The sequence below is a fragment of the Molothrus aeneus genome, chromosome 5, assembly GCF_037042795.1.
Source record: "Molothrus aeneus isolate 106 chromosome 5, BPBGC_Maene_1.0, whole genome shotgun sequence".
Lineage (NCBI taxonomy): Eukaryota > Metazoa > Chordata > Aves > Passeriformes > Icteridae > Molothrus > Molothrus aeneus.
The window spans coordinates 30,584,063-30,600,053 of record NC_089650.1 but is presented as its reverse complement, the minus strand read 5'-3'; the positions used below and the strand labels follow the sequence as shown (position 1 = coordinate 30,600,053).

Genomic DNA, 15,991 nt, shown 5'->3' with positions numbered 1-15,991 from the left:
AAATGGTTTAATCTCATTTATTCACATTTCACTATTTTAAAGGCAGTGTCTAGGAATAAATAATGTTTTTAAATTTAAACAGTAGTAATATAAAGATAAGATGCATTTTCTTCAATTGTTTATACAAAATAAACTTTTGAGGATAGCAGAATGTCTTATTCAGTACTATCTTCTGTGTTTTAACTTTCTTAGATAAGCATAGTATAGTTACTTAATGACAAGACCAGTTAATATATCACTTGTGTGATTGCATTTATTGCTGACTAATATTGTTCATTATTTACATATTAGCTAATTTTCTTGTAGATAAGATGTACTGAATGACATTACAGATTAAATGAAATAAAGCATGTTCTGAATGCTTCTGTTACTGCACAGTTCTGAGTACATAATACCCTGAAAATAGAAGTTTAGATTAAGTGAAAATTAACAAAGGGTATTTGAAAATGTTTGTTTTGAATGTAAATTAGTTTTAACAATGTATTTTTAAAGGATTGTATTTTAAAAGTTAATTTTATGAGTGTTTGCCTGGTACTTAAAATGCTTTTTTACAATGTGGAAGAGAAGCTGAATATAATTTTCTGGCAATAGTCTTGCCACCACTGATTCAGACAGTATCACACATCCTGGAGAGAACATTTATACTGCTAAAAATTATTTAATGGCGTTGCCTAAGTTGTCTAAAGTTCAGAATCTCTTAGGATGTAAGGGAAAACAAACATCAATTTTGCTGAGAAAAATGTCTTCTGCTTTTACCTTCAATGTGGGCCCTTGAAAGCAACATATATATCCTAAATCATACAGTTGTATTGTCAAAAAAACCAAGATAAGATCCTTTGTTGCAATGGATATTTTCCTTGAGTGGGTATCAATAGAGTATCTCAGAGGTAATAGGTCTCAGAAGTTTACTTCAATGTGTTGTCCCTGCAGAGAAAAATAAAGATACCTTGAATCAATCACCCTTACAAGAGAGAGATTTTCAACTAAAAGTAAGCTACAAAAAGTAACTCTCAGTGAATAAAATTGCTTTTTTATTCATCTAATTTACTTAATTAAAATGGTCATGCAGGTAAAACTACATGAATTTTTTTTAGGATTGGTTATGACCATCCTAAAAACTTTTGTTGATCTCAGAACAGAGGCTAAGTTAGAAGCTGAGTTGAATAAAGGCAGTCTCCTGTCTGAAATTGTTGAAGTGTTTGTAAACCATTCTCTGCCTTAGCAATCTCCATTTTAATGAGTTAATGTATCTCTGCAGTCCCTCATTTCTTGGATGAGGCCTGAAAGTGCCTATTTCATTCTATTAAGTACATCAAGAGAATATACCCTGCCTAGCACAGACAGCTGCATTGTAATGTCTGCACACTGCTTATTTGTTTGGTCCAGTGGGTTTCATCTGAGTTTTAGTTCAGGACACCAGGACGTAGTTTCTTTAATTCTTTCTTCTAGGAATAATGTGCTAGAAGGTGATGGAATATATATTGACCATACTAGTATTGCAAAATATGTCTAAAAGTTTCCTGTTAATGATGTTCCAGAGCTGGTTTTTGGTTTACCAAGGTGCATGATGCTGTTGATGACCTCTCATTCTAATTTTCAGATCCCTCTTTTAGCTCAAGACTGGGGTGGTATTCATTTAGCATTCATGCGTGCTGGATAGTAAACTTTCAAGAATATACTCTGACATCTTTAAAAAGAGTCAGAGCAAAAAGGGATATTTGAGGGAGTAATTAACCCCATTTTTTTCAGGGATCATCTACTTTGCAGGTGTGAAGATGATATAGATAAAGTAGGCAATGAGTTTAAAATATGCCTAGCATTGGGATGGTACTGTTTAAGTGAGGTAAATACTTTAACTCTTATTTTTTGTCAGTATATATTAACTGAATATTTGTATATCCAACTTTTATGAGAGAATTTTAGCTTTGTTAGTTATCTTCTGAATGTTTGCTTTATTGTATGTTTGGTTTTAGTTTTCAAAAATTACTTTAGTGGAGGTGCTCACATGTTCTTGTTGGAATAGATCCTTTTCTTGAGTAAGAAGTATTGAAGTTGGACAACTTTGATTCCATTGCTGCTAAATCCTTAGCATTTAATTGAACACAGCATTATGATTGTATCCTTCAAATCTTGATCTTAAATACTCAAATTTTCTCATTTAGGGTGTTGTGAGACCAACTGGTGGCTATGCAGTTATGCTGAACTGGACCATGTCTGCTGTATACGGCCTCAAACCTGGTGAGGTAATTCTATTTAAATGTCATGTAAATTTCTTTTAATGCCTTTTATTACTCCTAACTATAATTTTATTTATATTTAATTTTAGGTATGGTGGGCAGCTTCTGATTTAGGCTGGGTTGTTGGTCATTCCTACATTTGCTATGGACCTCTCCTTCATGGTAATACTACGGTTTTGTATGAGGTATGAAAAAACCTTCTAAAAAGTCTAAAAAACCTTCCTTGGAAATGGCAGCATCTCCTTCAACTGATGATCCAGATGATCCTGTTTATGCCTGTCTATTCTTCATGCCACAGATATTTAAATTGTGTGTGTATCTTCAGTGTTTATACTCTCCCACCTATTGCAGTAATTTTTAAAGAAAACTTACTTCACTGTCCTTGAAGCTTGTCTACATTTGTGTGAAGGGTGATGGTTAGAGGCATAAGGAGCCCTGAAACAACAGAACTAGAAATGACAGATGTGGAGTGTACCTGTGTTATTGATTAAACTACCTTTATTTTGGAATTAGGAGAGGGCGTTGTGTTTTGCATGTCTTGTGATGAAAAATACTTAGTGGAGCTTAGTTGGATGCAACTGAGAACTGTATGCTTGGAACCAGAACTTCTAATGAGAGTTGTCTCTTCTTTCCTCTTTACCACTCAAGGAAACTGAACCCAAGACACAGATGACATTTGGGACTTAGTCCTTCTCTTCAGGGGATGAAAACTAGTGGAGGGGGGAGAGGAGACTAGTCCAGTTAAGAGTGGCCTGGGGCATCCTTACTTTGCTGCTCAAAAAAGTAATCATGATGCCTTACATTGTTATTTTTACAGAATTTATTGCTGATTGTTCTGAGTAACAAAGAGCAAAAACTTCACCCAGTAGCAGAAATGCGCATCGTAGACTTAAATATTGTATTAGCTTGAGTATTAATTACTATAGTCTAATTAATGTTTAAATACCTAATAGATGTTAATTAGATTCTTCATTCTAAGGGGATTAACTCAGCACTACCACAGTAGTTAAGCAGAAGAGGAAAGCGGTGTAAGAAAATTGGCAAGCACTTGCAGATAATAAAAAGACTTTGGTAGTTTTATAGTGACTGTTTTTGAATACTGACAATGTGCTAGGCCACATTAAAATTGTTGCATGAATTGTCAGAAGAGAATCACTGCAATGAAGAGGTTTTCATTCTTGCAGTTGTAGAGTACGCCAAGAAGGAAGTGAAATAAGGAGTCCTTCAGCATTTTCTGTTGCACAGTCATCTTACAGTGAAGTTTTATCTCCATGTGAATGCATGGGGATCAACGTGATTATTTTTTTAACAGTAAACATAAAGAAAAATTAGAGTTAGTATCAAGTTGACATACATATCTGCTTTGTCTTTATTTGCTCTTGGTGAGATCTTATTAAAAAGAAATAGGACATTTCCCATTTTTCTTCTCCAAGATGCCACTAATCAAGGCTTCAGACAGTGTTCATGACATAAGTGTCATCTTTTTGAGGGTTAATAATGGGAAGAAAAGGAAAGTGTCTGTACACACAGGAATAAAAGCAATATTTATAAAGAGAATAGTGCATAATTTTTCCTCTTCTCAGAAGACTGTATTAATAGTAAATATTCTGAAATTTTTAGTCAAGTCTCCTAAACGTTGCCTAATTAAATATTTTGGGTTAGGGAGTATCACTGTTTAGCCATGGGGGAAGAACATCACATTCCTTTTGCATGTGGACAACCACTATTGAATATAAAGTATGCTGACTTCATACCCTCACTACTTCAAGTGTTTTGTTTATTTTTAATCTACTTAGGTGACAACTTGTCATTTAAAAAATTACTATGGAAATTATGCTTTTAGTTTTCACTTGCTGTTGCACTGTTTTCAAGAATGCAAAAATGGTGATGAATTCTTTTGAATTCAAAAGCAAGTGTATTTTTTGTTTTGTTTTGTTTTGTTTGGTTTAAATAATCTATCCTGTGTTTTTTTCTCCAAAACAACAGCAACAAATAAGTCACCTGAAGTCTCACAGCCCACTCTGGGTTGCCCTTGCTAATAGGGTTTCAAGCTGTAAGCAACAGGGCAGTATTTAGAGAAAGTATAGTTACTATTTGTGGTCCTGTGATATCAGGGAAAGGGCAGCATTGTAGTGTTTGGGACTTTGAGCTAGCGTAAGGAAGAGGATACCCACACTTGTCAAGAACCAGGCATTAAGGACTTAATTTGAGTGGTCTAGGTCAGAGGAGGACCTACTGTTCCACACAGAGCTGTAGCATCTTGTGTGCCTGGAGTCTCTCACAAGGCTCTCTGGAGTCCTGTAGTTGCAGCAGATTTGCAGGATACATAAGAGCAACAGGTTTGAAACTACTCTTCTTTGGCACAGTTCTTGTAGATATCCAGCTTTTCCTGCTGTTTTTGTAAGCCAGTATCATCAGCTTACAAAGCAAACACTGTCTCTGAGGTCTGGTAGGGATCACTCTGCCATCATACATACTGATTGTGGAGCAAATTCAGTAGGACATGTTGTCTCAAGTCTTCAGTGGAACTTTGGCAGCAGGGTCATTATAAGAAGGCTGAATGCCTCTGTGGGCATATTCTTTTGAGTCCTGATATGTCAGGATTTTGTGTGTGCTTTGGCATCAGCAGGTTTTAGTGGCATGCAGTACATTTCCTATACAGAGAAAATTTCCTCATAATTTTGGATTTAGTGGTAATTGAAGATCCCATTGTTGTTAGGGGTCAAGCATAAAGGGAATTGATGCACTCTTACTCCTGAGTTTTTGGATATTTTATTCTAGCTCTTCTTCTGTGTCTCTTCCCTCAAGTAATCTCTGCTGGTGGCTTCTCACTTTCTCCATACAAGAACTTTCCTATTCCCTTGGTAATTCTTGGTGTCTGTGAATCTTTTTTGATAATCATGTATGAAATTATAAATCATCAGCACATTGTCTCAGGATGTCTGCTTAGCTGTTTGACATCTCATAAATAGCATGCTAAATCAAAGTGCTTCCAGAAAGATTTTCCTGTCTGTCTGTCTGTTTCAGTCTCTTGGTAGGTCTTTTCTGTGAGAATCTTCCTAGTTCATACAAGAAGTATCTGTTCTTACTTTTCTCTTTTAAATTAGGTGAGACAGATGACTCTTTCTGACTGCCTTTGTCCTGTTTACTGTGCTCTCATTTCCTGTCAACCATAGATATTATTGCCAGTAACTTTTAAAAATCAATTTTCATCTCCAGTATTGATGCAAATACTGGTCTTGAACTGATCCCTGCAGAAATCCAGTGGAAGTGTCTCATTTCCTCAGTCCCCAGTTGACTCAGCAGTCTGTCAACATATTCTGAATTCAATTACACTGTGGTTTACTGTTTATATTGCTAACTTTTAAAAATAAAAATTGCATGTGGTAATAAGACTTAATGGAATGTGGTAGTACGTCTTAAAAATTTCTTATAATAAATGACTATTGTTTCTGGCAATTTCATTTGTAGGTTTTGAGCTCTGAAATTAATTTGCACTGTCTCAGATATGTGTTACAATCTGATTATAAGGGAGATTAATTAAGGTGCAAACAAGACCATATGCCATAGTCAATAGCATGGATTTTATTTATCAGTAAATGTGAGGTAGAGAGAGAGATAGAAAGAAATATAAAAAAGAGGAGGGGGGATAGAAAGGGAGACAAATTAGGGGAAAGTTAGTTACCACCCCTGTGAATCCAGGGCATCCTGTTCATCCTCTTCTTCTTGTCTTCTCTGTGGTGGGTGTCCCATAAAATATAAAATTCAATGGGAATTAATATATATTGTATATGTATATACATTGTATACATTGTACATAATATATACATTGTAATATACATTGTATGTGAAGGTGTTCAGAGGGGTCTTATGTTGAGGGAAGAGACTAGGATCTGACTCCATTTTTCAGAAGGCTTGATTTATTATTTTATGATATATGTTACATTAAAACTGTACTAAAAGAATAGAAGAAAAGGTTCTCATCAGAAGGCTAGCTAAGAATAGAAAGGAAAGAATGATAACACAGGCAGCTGTCCCAGACTCTCTGTCCGAGCCAGCTGGGCTGTAATTGGCCATTAATAATACACATGCAAGATGGGCCAATCATGGATCCACCTGTTGCATTCCACAGTAGCAGATAACCATTGTTTACATTTTGTTCCTGAGGCCTCTCAGCTTCTCAGGAGGAAAAAATCCTAAGGAAAGGATTTTCATGAAAAGGTGTCTGCGACACATTGTACATACATGAATGCCCAAGCACCTCCCCTATGAGGGAGTTTTACACTGTCTTATGCAGCAGAATCTGAATCCATTGCAAAACTTTGAATCGCTTGCAGTCCTATGGTATAAGGCCTGAGGAAAGAGTCTGGGGACCTTTGGGGATCTCTGGTGGTTTATGACCCCTTCTAAGACATGAGAGTCGTCTCTCACGTGGTAGTCCCCTGGTGGTGGGTGGGACACCTCTATCCTATGTGGACCAGAGGTTTTGCCATCACACTCCCAAAAACTCACCTCCTCCCTCTCGGATGCATTCTTCTTTCCCAGCCCTGTTTATTTCTCCTAGAGGTAGTTGGACAGTAGTGCCACCTTTATCTTATCTCAAGTTCCCTTAGGTGGCTTAACTCACAGTCAGAATTCCCATGAGGAGGCATATTTGGAGGGATGGACTTTGGTTGCAGATGAGCTCTTTGCACACTTTGCTACAGTGGGCAAAGTACTTCAGTGATCTTAAAAATGTTTGAGCCATTAACCATTTCAGTCTGGTTCTTCCCATTGGGAACTTTTTCTGCAGAATCTGTAAGAATATTTTATACCTGTGCCAGATTTTTTTTTCCTCTGTAAATGAATATCTTATTCTCTGTGTTATATGTCCCATCAGCTGTCAGGTGAATTTTCTCCTCTTTCTACTGTTTGTCTTTTATTTGGTTTTCTCCTGTATCTGGTAACTCCAAACCTAAACTGCTTTAGCTTACCTGTGACATAAATATCAACCTGTCAGAGTCCTGCATGTTTACCTGAGCACTCCTGAAGATTTAACAGTTTGTGTAGAAGATGCTGTCAGGCTCAGGCTTGCTGAAAGTTTGAGGCACAAGCATGTCTGTGACATAGCTCAGGCAAAGATCAGGTGTGAAGCAGGATCTGGGAGGGAGTGGGTGTGCTCAGGGCCACATAGCCCTTTTATGGGCTCTGGATATTTACATTTGGTTAAAAGTAACAGCCTAATTTATTACTGGCTGACTAACCAAGTTCACCTTGCTCCACAGCTAGGTGTTTTGGTGTCCAAGATGATTGATATTAATTCAAGTACATAATTACTTCATGAGAAGCTTGTGGCAATTTGGTGTTTTTCACAGTCTGAGGCTGTTTGTTCAGCACTAGTGATGTGGGCTTGAACTCTGAAGTAGGTGCCTACAGATTTGCAGGTATAGTGAATATTACAGGGAGAGAGTGTCAACTTGAACAAACAGGTTCATGAACAAGCACTGATGAACACATGAAAGTTGTGATGAAGTGGTCTGCTGGGGAGATGTTTCAAGACAGTCTGGTAAAAGATTTTTCTATTACTGTGTGTTATCTGACAGGTACTGTGTGTTATATGACAGGAAAAAGGACATAACTCACTTTCTAAGCAAGCATCATTTTGCATTTCTTTTTTGAAATTAATGATAGGCTAATTGCAGGAAGAGGGCTTTTCGTGTTGATTATACTACTCTTCTGGAAATTTATTTTCTCTCCATTTGTTTCTTACTGCCTGCTTAATCCTTTTCAAAAAATGGCTTTTCAATTGTGCATTCTGTTTTGTCTTATTTTTAAAATCTTTTGTGGTGCTCCTCTTTTTTGAGAACTCCTCTCAGCAGGAGCAATATCTCACCATAAAGTTGCAAAACCACTGGTACATATCCAGCCTTGGCTGTCCTGTGTTCTTTGAATCTGATTAATGGTTCACCAGTGCTCTTGCCAGTGTTCAGGCCCAGCTGGATGCAGTAGGAAAAGTGTGTATCTCTCGACTTGCGTGCTCTGCCAAAGTTCATCTTCTAAGCGTGGCCTTTCCAGTGAAAAGGTTATGGTGATACCTGTGGAGCTAAAACTCATTCTACATTAGCATCACCCTCTAATTTCAGAATATGTATGGAGCAGTTCGTGCACTGTGGTAATTACACTTACAGTGAGATTGTGACTATATGATTCTGTGCTGACTGCTTATCATATTTTCAACACCATAAAAAGGTATTCTTGATTATTTTTTATTAGGATTACTTTCCATTGAACAATTTGTCATAAATGATTACTTCTGTTTACAATTCTCTTGGGTATGCCCCTTGACTAAGCTCAAGAAAACCCCAACCCCAAAACCAGTCCACAGTCTGGTAGCACACTAAAACAGAATAGGGGCCCTTTAGGATCTCTCCAGGCTACATGTGGGATATCGTGGTTCCAAAAAGTCAGTTGTAAGAAGCTAAGTGGCAATCTTTCCAGATTTGAGAAAAATTTCTAGGTAAGAAAAAGCTATCTGTGCATGGGAATATAGCTGCAGTGCCAGTGTGTCCAGAGACTCCTTGTTCAGAGGGAGTGTGGGTGTTTTCTAAACTGGATCTCAGGGTAGATGTAGACATTACTCTCTCTGCTGCCAGTGCAATAACATATCTTTGTCTCCTGTCTTTTCATTTGCATGTCCATTTGTCCTAATTTTCTAAGTAGTAACTAGTATGTGCTGTGTTCATGTAAGGCATGGTTCCCAAAGCTCGTGAATTTATTTCTACCAGTGAATACTTTCACAGTATTATTATTTTTAACAAAGCTTCCTTTGAAGTCTTACTTGAAATTACTTCTGTTGCTGTGCTACCACTACTGTTACGTGCTCAAGGCTTGAACTGTCAAGGAATTATGAGATATTTTTGTCCTGTGACATTTTAAATTATTCTCTCCATAGGGGAAGCCTGTGGGAACGCCAGATGCTGGTGCCTATTTCCGTGTGCTAGCAGAGCATGAAGTAGCTGCCTTCTTTACTTCACCAACTGCAATTAGAGCAATCCGTCAGCAGGACCCTGAGGCAGCCTTGGGAAAGCAGTACTCGCTGAAAAGGTGAAGTAAGGATACACTGGAAGCAGTTTTTCCAGAAGCAGGCTGCATGAGCTAAGAGTAACAGAGAATCTTGCCCACCTCTGTAGAGTGCTATTTTAATCTATTCTTGAAAATTTAGGTGTATACATGCTAGCTTGCAAATTTCTACTGATAGTTTTGAGGACTTGAAAGCTGTTAAAGAGTCTATGACTCTAATGTTAAGAGCTTTTACTGAGTTAGAATTCCTCTCCCATCTTTTACTTTACTCCCCTGTGCTTATACTCTGTAATACAGTCTTGGATTGTGTCATCCCATACTGCTTTTTCTGCATGACCTCTCATTTTGTTAAGGATGCACAGGATCTTTAGTGTTTGTTTAATCAGAAGCTAGTCAATGTTTTGGTTGTTGCCCCAAAACTTCATTATTGTTTATGATTATGTATCCAAAGGGCTATTTTATGTCTTGTACTGCTTTTAAGGTGCTTATCACTATACTATCAGCATGCTTCAAAGTCTTGGCTGAGTTCATCCTCATAAATCCCCTGTGAGGTGAGAGAGTGGTATTATCTGTATTTTGCAGATGGGAAGCTGAGTCAAAGAGATTAAGGTCAAAGTCTTCTGTTAGTTTCGAATATCTAGTCTGAGCCACTGAAATACCACTGTTTCAAAGATTGTATAAGCTTAAAATGTGGTGTTAGCATTATATTTACGAAGTGTTTCTCATAGTAACTTGGTTTGTGAGTGTTCAATACTTCTACAGACAAAGTTTCTGTATCTTATGGTAAACATTCTAAAAATGAAAAAAATATGTGGGTTTGGACCACATCTAATCTTGAAGTTGAATGATTTGCTCAGCATCCAACAGGGACTGTGTCAGACTGTATAGGCAGTGTTCAGTCACAAGAACATCTATTACCACACTTGTTCAAAGAGAAGGGAAGCTTCGTTAGACCTCCACATTCTTAATTGCTCAGGAAAGTTCATTATTAGTGAGCTGGATTTTTTCCTGAGGTATTCATTACAAGCTTATCATTACTTTCTTCCATCTGTTTTGACTGCTATCATCAGCCTTTACTCCTCCCTGAAATAAGAAAGAAGCTCATTTGAGACACGAATGCGCTATTGTCCTATGACGTTAATTGACAAGAAAGTGATTCAGATTCTAGAAAATTTAATTGCTGTTCCTTGGCATTTCTTAGACAATTACTTTGTCTTTAGAGTATTCATTTAATGGGAAATCTGCTTACCTGCTTTGTAAATTGTCACATTCTCTGGCCAGATGAGAATTCTAGCTCAGAGTCTCCTTGCAGTATCCGTTGCCACAGATATAAAGAGGTATTTCATCATTCCTATTCAGTCATATCAAATGAGCTTCTCCACTTGTCTGCAGCTTTAGTTGTCTCATAATTCACTCAGCTTTGGACCATGTAGTTCACTGGGATGTGAGGTCTCTTTACTAAACCCTCTTATGCATCATTTAATATCTAGTAGGTACAGTTGTTAAGAAAGTCTATCAAGTGATTAAAATTTCCATTCTAGGGAAATCCTTGGGTTTGGGTGTTACTTGGATAGACTTTTCTATTCAAGGTCAAGTGAATTATGTCTGATTCAGTTTGAAAGCATTCTTCCTTTTACTTCATTTACTTGATCTATGATGCTTTCTTCTTTGTTACATGGTGAAGAATCTTTGAAATGTCCTTGTGCTACATGCACTAAAACGGATCCTTACTTTAGAGACTGCATCCAGGAATGCAGTCCTGAAAGAGGTTTCCACCGTAGTACATTTTATTTCTGAAAAGTTCTGTTAAATAAATGGTAAAAGTCAATGTCGCTTAAAAAAATAATGCTAAAAAAGGCAGTTACTGATGAAGAAAAGAGGTGATAGGCAATGCCAGCTTCCATACATAAGGGAGCATTTGATTTACATCAGTAAACTGCATTATAAACTAACTTGTGTTCTTTTGAAATGATGTAAGTGAAATAAATTTCTGTTAAGAACTGATGTTTGTGGCATCACTGGCCTCTGCACAAAATTATATATATGAGTTTTCCAAAGGTTCTAGTGTGCTTTAAGTTTCTTGTGTCTATTGGAGCCAAATCTTGAAATTTCTTGACTTTTGACACAAAATGCCACCTATGTCTAAAGCACAGCCCATGCCTAACAGTAAAACAGATGTTTAGTTTTTAGTAGTGTAGGTCAAAAGCCCTGTTCAACCACCTATTTATAGAGATCTAAAGACATAGCTTTTGATAATATCCAGTGCTGGTGAGCATTGCTGCCTTTTGTGTTGGAAAAACAAGTAACATCCAAATTCCATGAGCTTTGTCTACGTAAGCATATTCTGTTCAGCTCTTTGAATCCATTCTCCTCTTCAGAAGGTAGTTCCATAATACCAAGCCATTAGCTCTTCCTATACTTGAATCACACTTCATCCTACAATTGACATAATTGTTGTGAGCTGGATTGTTCTAATTTCCAAACAATTGACAAGTGATGGTTTTACATGGAATGTGGCAACAGCTCAGCAGTTTGGATTAATGTACAAGTAATTTGCCATTTGTGTCCAGTAGTCTACTCTGCTTCCTTGACTTTTGGTCAGTTGAGAAAGTTCTGCAATTTTATATCAAGAGCATTTAAAAATTCTAGGTTGTGTTCATCTGATGCCCGATAATAATGGACTTTAAAAAGAAATATGAGACTGCATAAAAACTGTGCAGAAATAATGAATATAAAGTAGATAAGAAACTTCCATTATCTGTCTCGTAATGCAGGAACAAGAGGAAGTGAAATTAAAGTAGCAAATTCAAAACTATTAGAAGGAAATATTTTCTCATAGATTTGACATTTCACATATGCTGCTAGGAGGATATATAATTAAGACCCAGAACTTGTTACAATCGAAGTACGTAATGCAGTTCTGCCTGCTGCCTCCTACTCTGTGCTGCTGTTGATCATACATGGCCTGTCCTGGTGGAGTCCTGAACTGTGCTCATGAACAGCTTTGTGGAGCTGCAGTTGTGTTCTGTGTCTTTCTCTGTGACTGTCACTCAAACATCTAATGCTTAGATTCTCATATCCAAGGTAAAATCTGTTTAGGGAAGGAAATGAACAAGCACATCCATTGAGAAAAATCAGAAGATGTGAAAACATTTTTTTAAACTTTGCATGTTTAAATAAATAATTAAACAAAGAAACACACATATATATATATATTTATATATATGTGTGTGTGTATATATATATATGTATGTATGTATGTGGTGTCCACGTGCATTAAAAATTAGTAAGAATTCTTTATTTCCAGGCAATGTTTAGAGGTGCAAATGAACCTTCATTGCTGTATTTTTAGGAAAAAAAGCTTATGTAGTATCATGCAGATAGAGTTTTTCTTTGCCAGAATGCCCCCCCCCCCAACTGGTGTGTGCATTCCAGAATTTTAAAAAAAAATTGTTCCAAAGTATTTTAATTTGTAAAAGTGAAGCTCACATTATTAACCATATGAAAATTTAAGCTTTTGGTAAATAGTTTGGAGATGTTGTTTCTTCTGTGCTTGGAGTGACACCAAAATGTACGTGCTTTGTTGAACAATATTTATTGCTTCAGGATCATGAGGAACATTGATCTGTCCCCTCTATGTCAGGTGAAATTTGAAGTCCATTCTGTTGAACTCCTGTATAGGGCCTAAAAGCTTGATTGTGCTGTATTTCATGTTAGGAATGTAGGTTTTCAGAACAGCTGAGGACATTTATTTAACAGAGAGGCTGTAGGACCTTTCTTCTCAATTAACTGCATTGCAGGGATAGATGGTTGCAGTAGAAGGTGGACTGACATGCTTTGAAGTTTTAAGTGGGCTTTTAAAAAAATTTCTCAGTGGGGCATTTCATAGCCATTGGCATCCCTTGTTTTGCTATGCTGTTTGAGAGGAGAAAATAATTCCATGGTACTTATGCTTAGATTTGTGGCACTTTGCTTTGATACTCTTTTTGATGGTTTTGTGCTTTAAGTTTGCCAAAGAGCTAATTTTTCTCCTTCTCATAATATAAAGTTGATCTTTAGCCTGCAGATTATTGAATCTGATTATTAAAGCTGGCAATTCAAAAGAGAGGAATTTTGCTTTTGGCTCAAGGGATAACAGAATATCTTAAATTTTCCCTAAGTCTTATATGTTCTTGGTGTTTGTCTAATTTGCTTTCTGGATTTCATTTCCATGGAAAGATGAGACTCGTAGTGTTTCTAAATTATATCCCTCTGAAGTGAAATTTGTGTCATACCAACCAGATCTAAGAATTCTCTCTTTCTGTGGCTACAAATCTACTGGCTTTACAAAATCAGTGCAGTTTCTGTCCACTTTTGAAGGACAAGAGTGAAGTCCTGTGTTCAGCAGTTGTCCTCATTCAAAATGCACTCAGGAAGGACTTAAAGTGAAACAAAATGCCAATGGCATGCATATGGCTGTGGGAGATTGTACTGCAATGCTAATGAATATATCTACCTAGTTTTTGTGTTCAGAGCATTTAATTATTTTTACTTCAATTGACAGTTGCTTGCCTCTGGTCTCCCAAGGTATGTGCATTCAGCAAATAAAGTTTCTTTTACATGATGAAGTATTAAGTAGCTTAAATTAATGCTGCAGATATTCTAGTTGTTTCTTAGTAGGAAAGAGAAAACAAAAAGTAAAAGTCCTCCTTTGTATTTTCCCTTTTCTGGGACAGTGACCAGAGACATTTATTGTATTCATTATCTTGTTTTCCTTTCCACATCCAGATCAAGATACAGACTTTTTTTTTAATTTAAAGGTTCAGAATGATGTTTGTAGCTGGCGAGCACTGTGATGTGGACACGCTAGAATGGTCAAAAAGAGTCTTCAAGGTACCTGTCTTGGACCACTGGTGGCAAACTGGTGAGTGGTTTAAAATACCCTTTGTAAAATACAGTGAGGAGAGTATTTTCAGGCTTGTTTCTTGAGTCTGAAGGTAAAATAGTTTTTTCTTGCCATGAACATATAAATAAATGTAAAAAAAAAAAATTCAAGCAGGAAGAATGTTTTTTGAAAGTGGTCTGAAAAGTGACTTCAGGGTACTTTTAGAAAAACGTGACTTTTGTAAAAGCTATATAAAGAAGGTATTTTCTGCTACCCATGTTTAAAAAAATGTTTGTATTAGTATTTTTCCAGGTGTGTTTTATGTTGTTTGCATGTGTGATCGTTATGTGACAGACTGTTTGCTATTTAAGGCTTAAACATAGTTTTTTTTGCATATATAATTTGTTTAATTAAAAACAAACAATCTGCTGCATAGAGTAGACTCCTTGGTCTTTAATACTGTTCTGTATGGATGTCATCCAACTTCTAGTGATTATTTTAGAGTGTTTCCTATTTGTTTCAGTGCAATGAAGGAATTAGAGTACCAGTCTGTGTGTAACTTTGCAAAAATCCTAGTTGAATCCTGGATTAAGACTTGATCAAATGTATTTCCTTATAACTGTGGATTCATATATCTTTAAATTTCACTATTAGAAAATTAAATTGCATTTTGCTTCTTACATACATTGCTGATTAAATAGTGGCAATGTATTACAAAAGCTCCTTCCTGCCTGCCTGCCTCCCTCCCTTCTTTGCTCCCTTCCAAGAGTACCTCTTGTGTTTTCTGTGGATCATTGATTTAAGATGTGTGGTCTCTTTCTCTATAAAGAAAAACCTTCTGAGGTTCTCCCATGATAGATCAAATAGAAGCTATAGAAGATTAGAGAGAAAGTGAGAAACTGGTATTTCATCTATATGTTATGCAATTAGATAGTTGAGGAGGCTTAAAATGCATTGTTTTTATTAAAAGAACCCAAAACACAATATTAGGTAAATTCTGAAAAAGTTCTGGAAGACAGTAGTGTAATTTTTAATTTAACCTGGGTTTAATCTGCTGATTAGCTGATCAATACAAGGCAAAAGACCTCTGTTTCATTCAGTTCACTATGATCCTAATGTCTGTAGGCAGGCTTAAATGATGCAGAATGAGAAATTAACTGAAAAGGGCTAAAAGATCAAATAATGTCTTTGATAAATCACTGAACTGTCAATAATCAATGTTACTGTATGTAATTTTGTGTGGTTTGGTATGTATTTTTGTCTGTCTTTGCAGATATAAAGATATATTACATATACAAAATTGCCATAGCTTTTGCATATGTTTAGTGCAGAAGTTTCACGTTACAGTGTTCTTTCAGATGTATCTCAAGTGTATAAACATCAACGAGAGATTTTAGGCATATGGATATAATGGAACTTACACTGTGTAGGGGTAAGACTGTGTTTTAGACCTTTTTCAAAGACCAAGTCTCAGCTCAGACTACAGTGTGTTTCTTGATTTGTATATTCAGGGCATGCTCTTAAATTAAATTGTACCATGACTTAGTGAACTAAGGTCATTTTAAATATATTGTTTGAGAGCATTTAATAATTTGATTAGAGTGAAGACCCAAGTGATCTGTGTGGAAATGTGAGCTGTTGAATGAAAGCGAGGCCTTCAGTCTGAAGGAAAAAATGTACTAATTCAGTTCCTATCAAAGAACTGAACTTCAAGGGATAAGGAAGCAAGAATCACAGAGTCATTAGGTTAATGAGGACCTCCTGAGCTCATTTAATTTCATACTCCTTCTCAAGCAGGATCAGAGAGAGTGTTGCTCAGGATCCTGTTTAG

The 15,991-nt window shown here is 36.5% G+C and overlaps 1 protein-coding gene across 1 annotated transcript in view; it reads left to right on the top strand.

Annotated features, from left to right (window-relative positions):
* The window catches only part of ACSS3 (acyl-CoA synthetase short chain family member 3), a 65,257-nt gene that overhangs the window by 17,225 nt on the left and 32,041 nt on the right, over positions 1 to 15,991 (top strand). The window contains exons 6-9 of the mRNA XM_066549982.1: positions 2,163 to 2,243; positions 2,327 to 2,422; positions 9,169 to 9,320; positions 14,096 to 14,199. Of these exons, the coding sequence (XP_066406079.1) occupies positions 2,163 to 2,243; positions 2,327 to 2,422; positions 9,169 to 9,320; positions 14,096 to 14,199 (433 nt within the window). The remainder of the gene's footprint in view (positions 1 to 2,162; positions 2,244 to 2,326; positions 2,423 to 9,168; positions 9,321 to 14,095; positions 14,200 to 15,991) is intronic.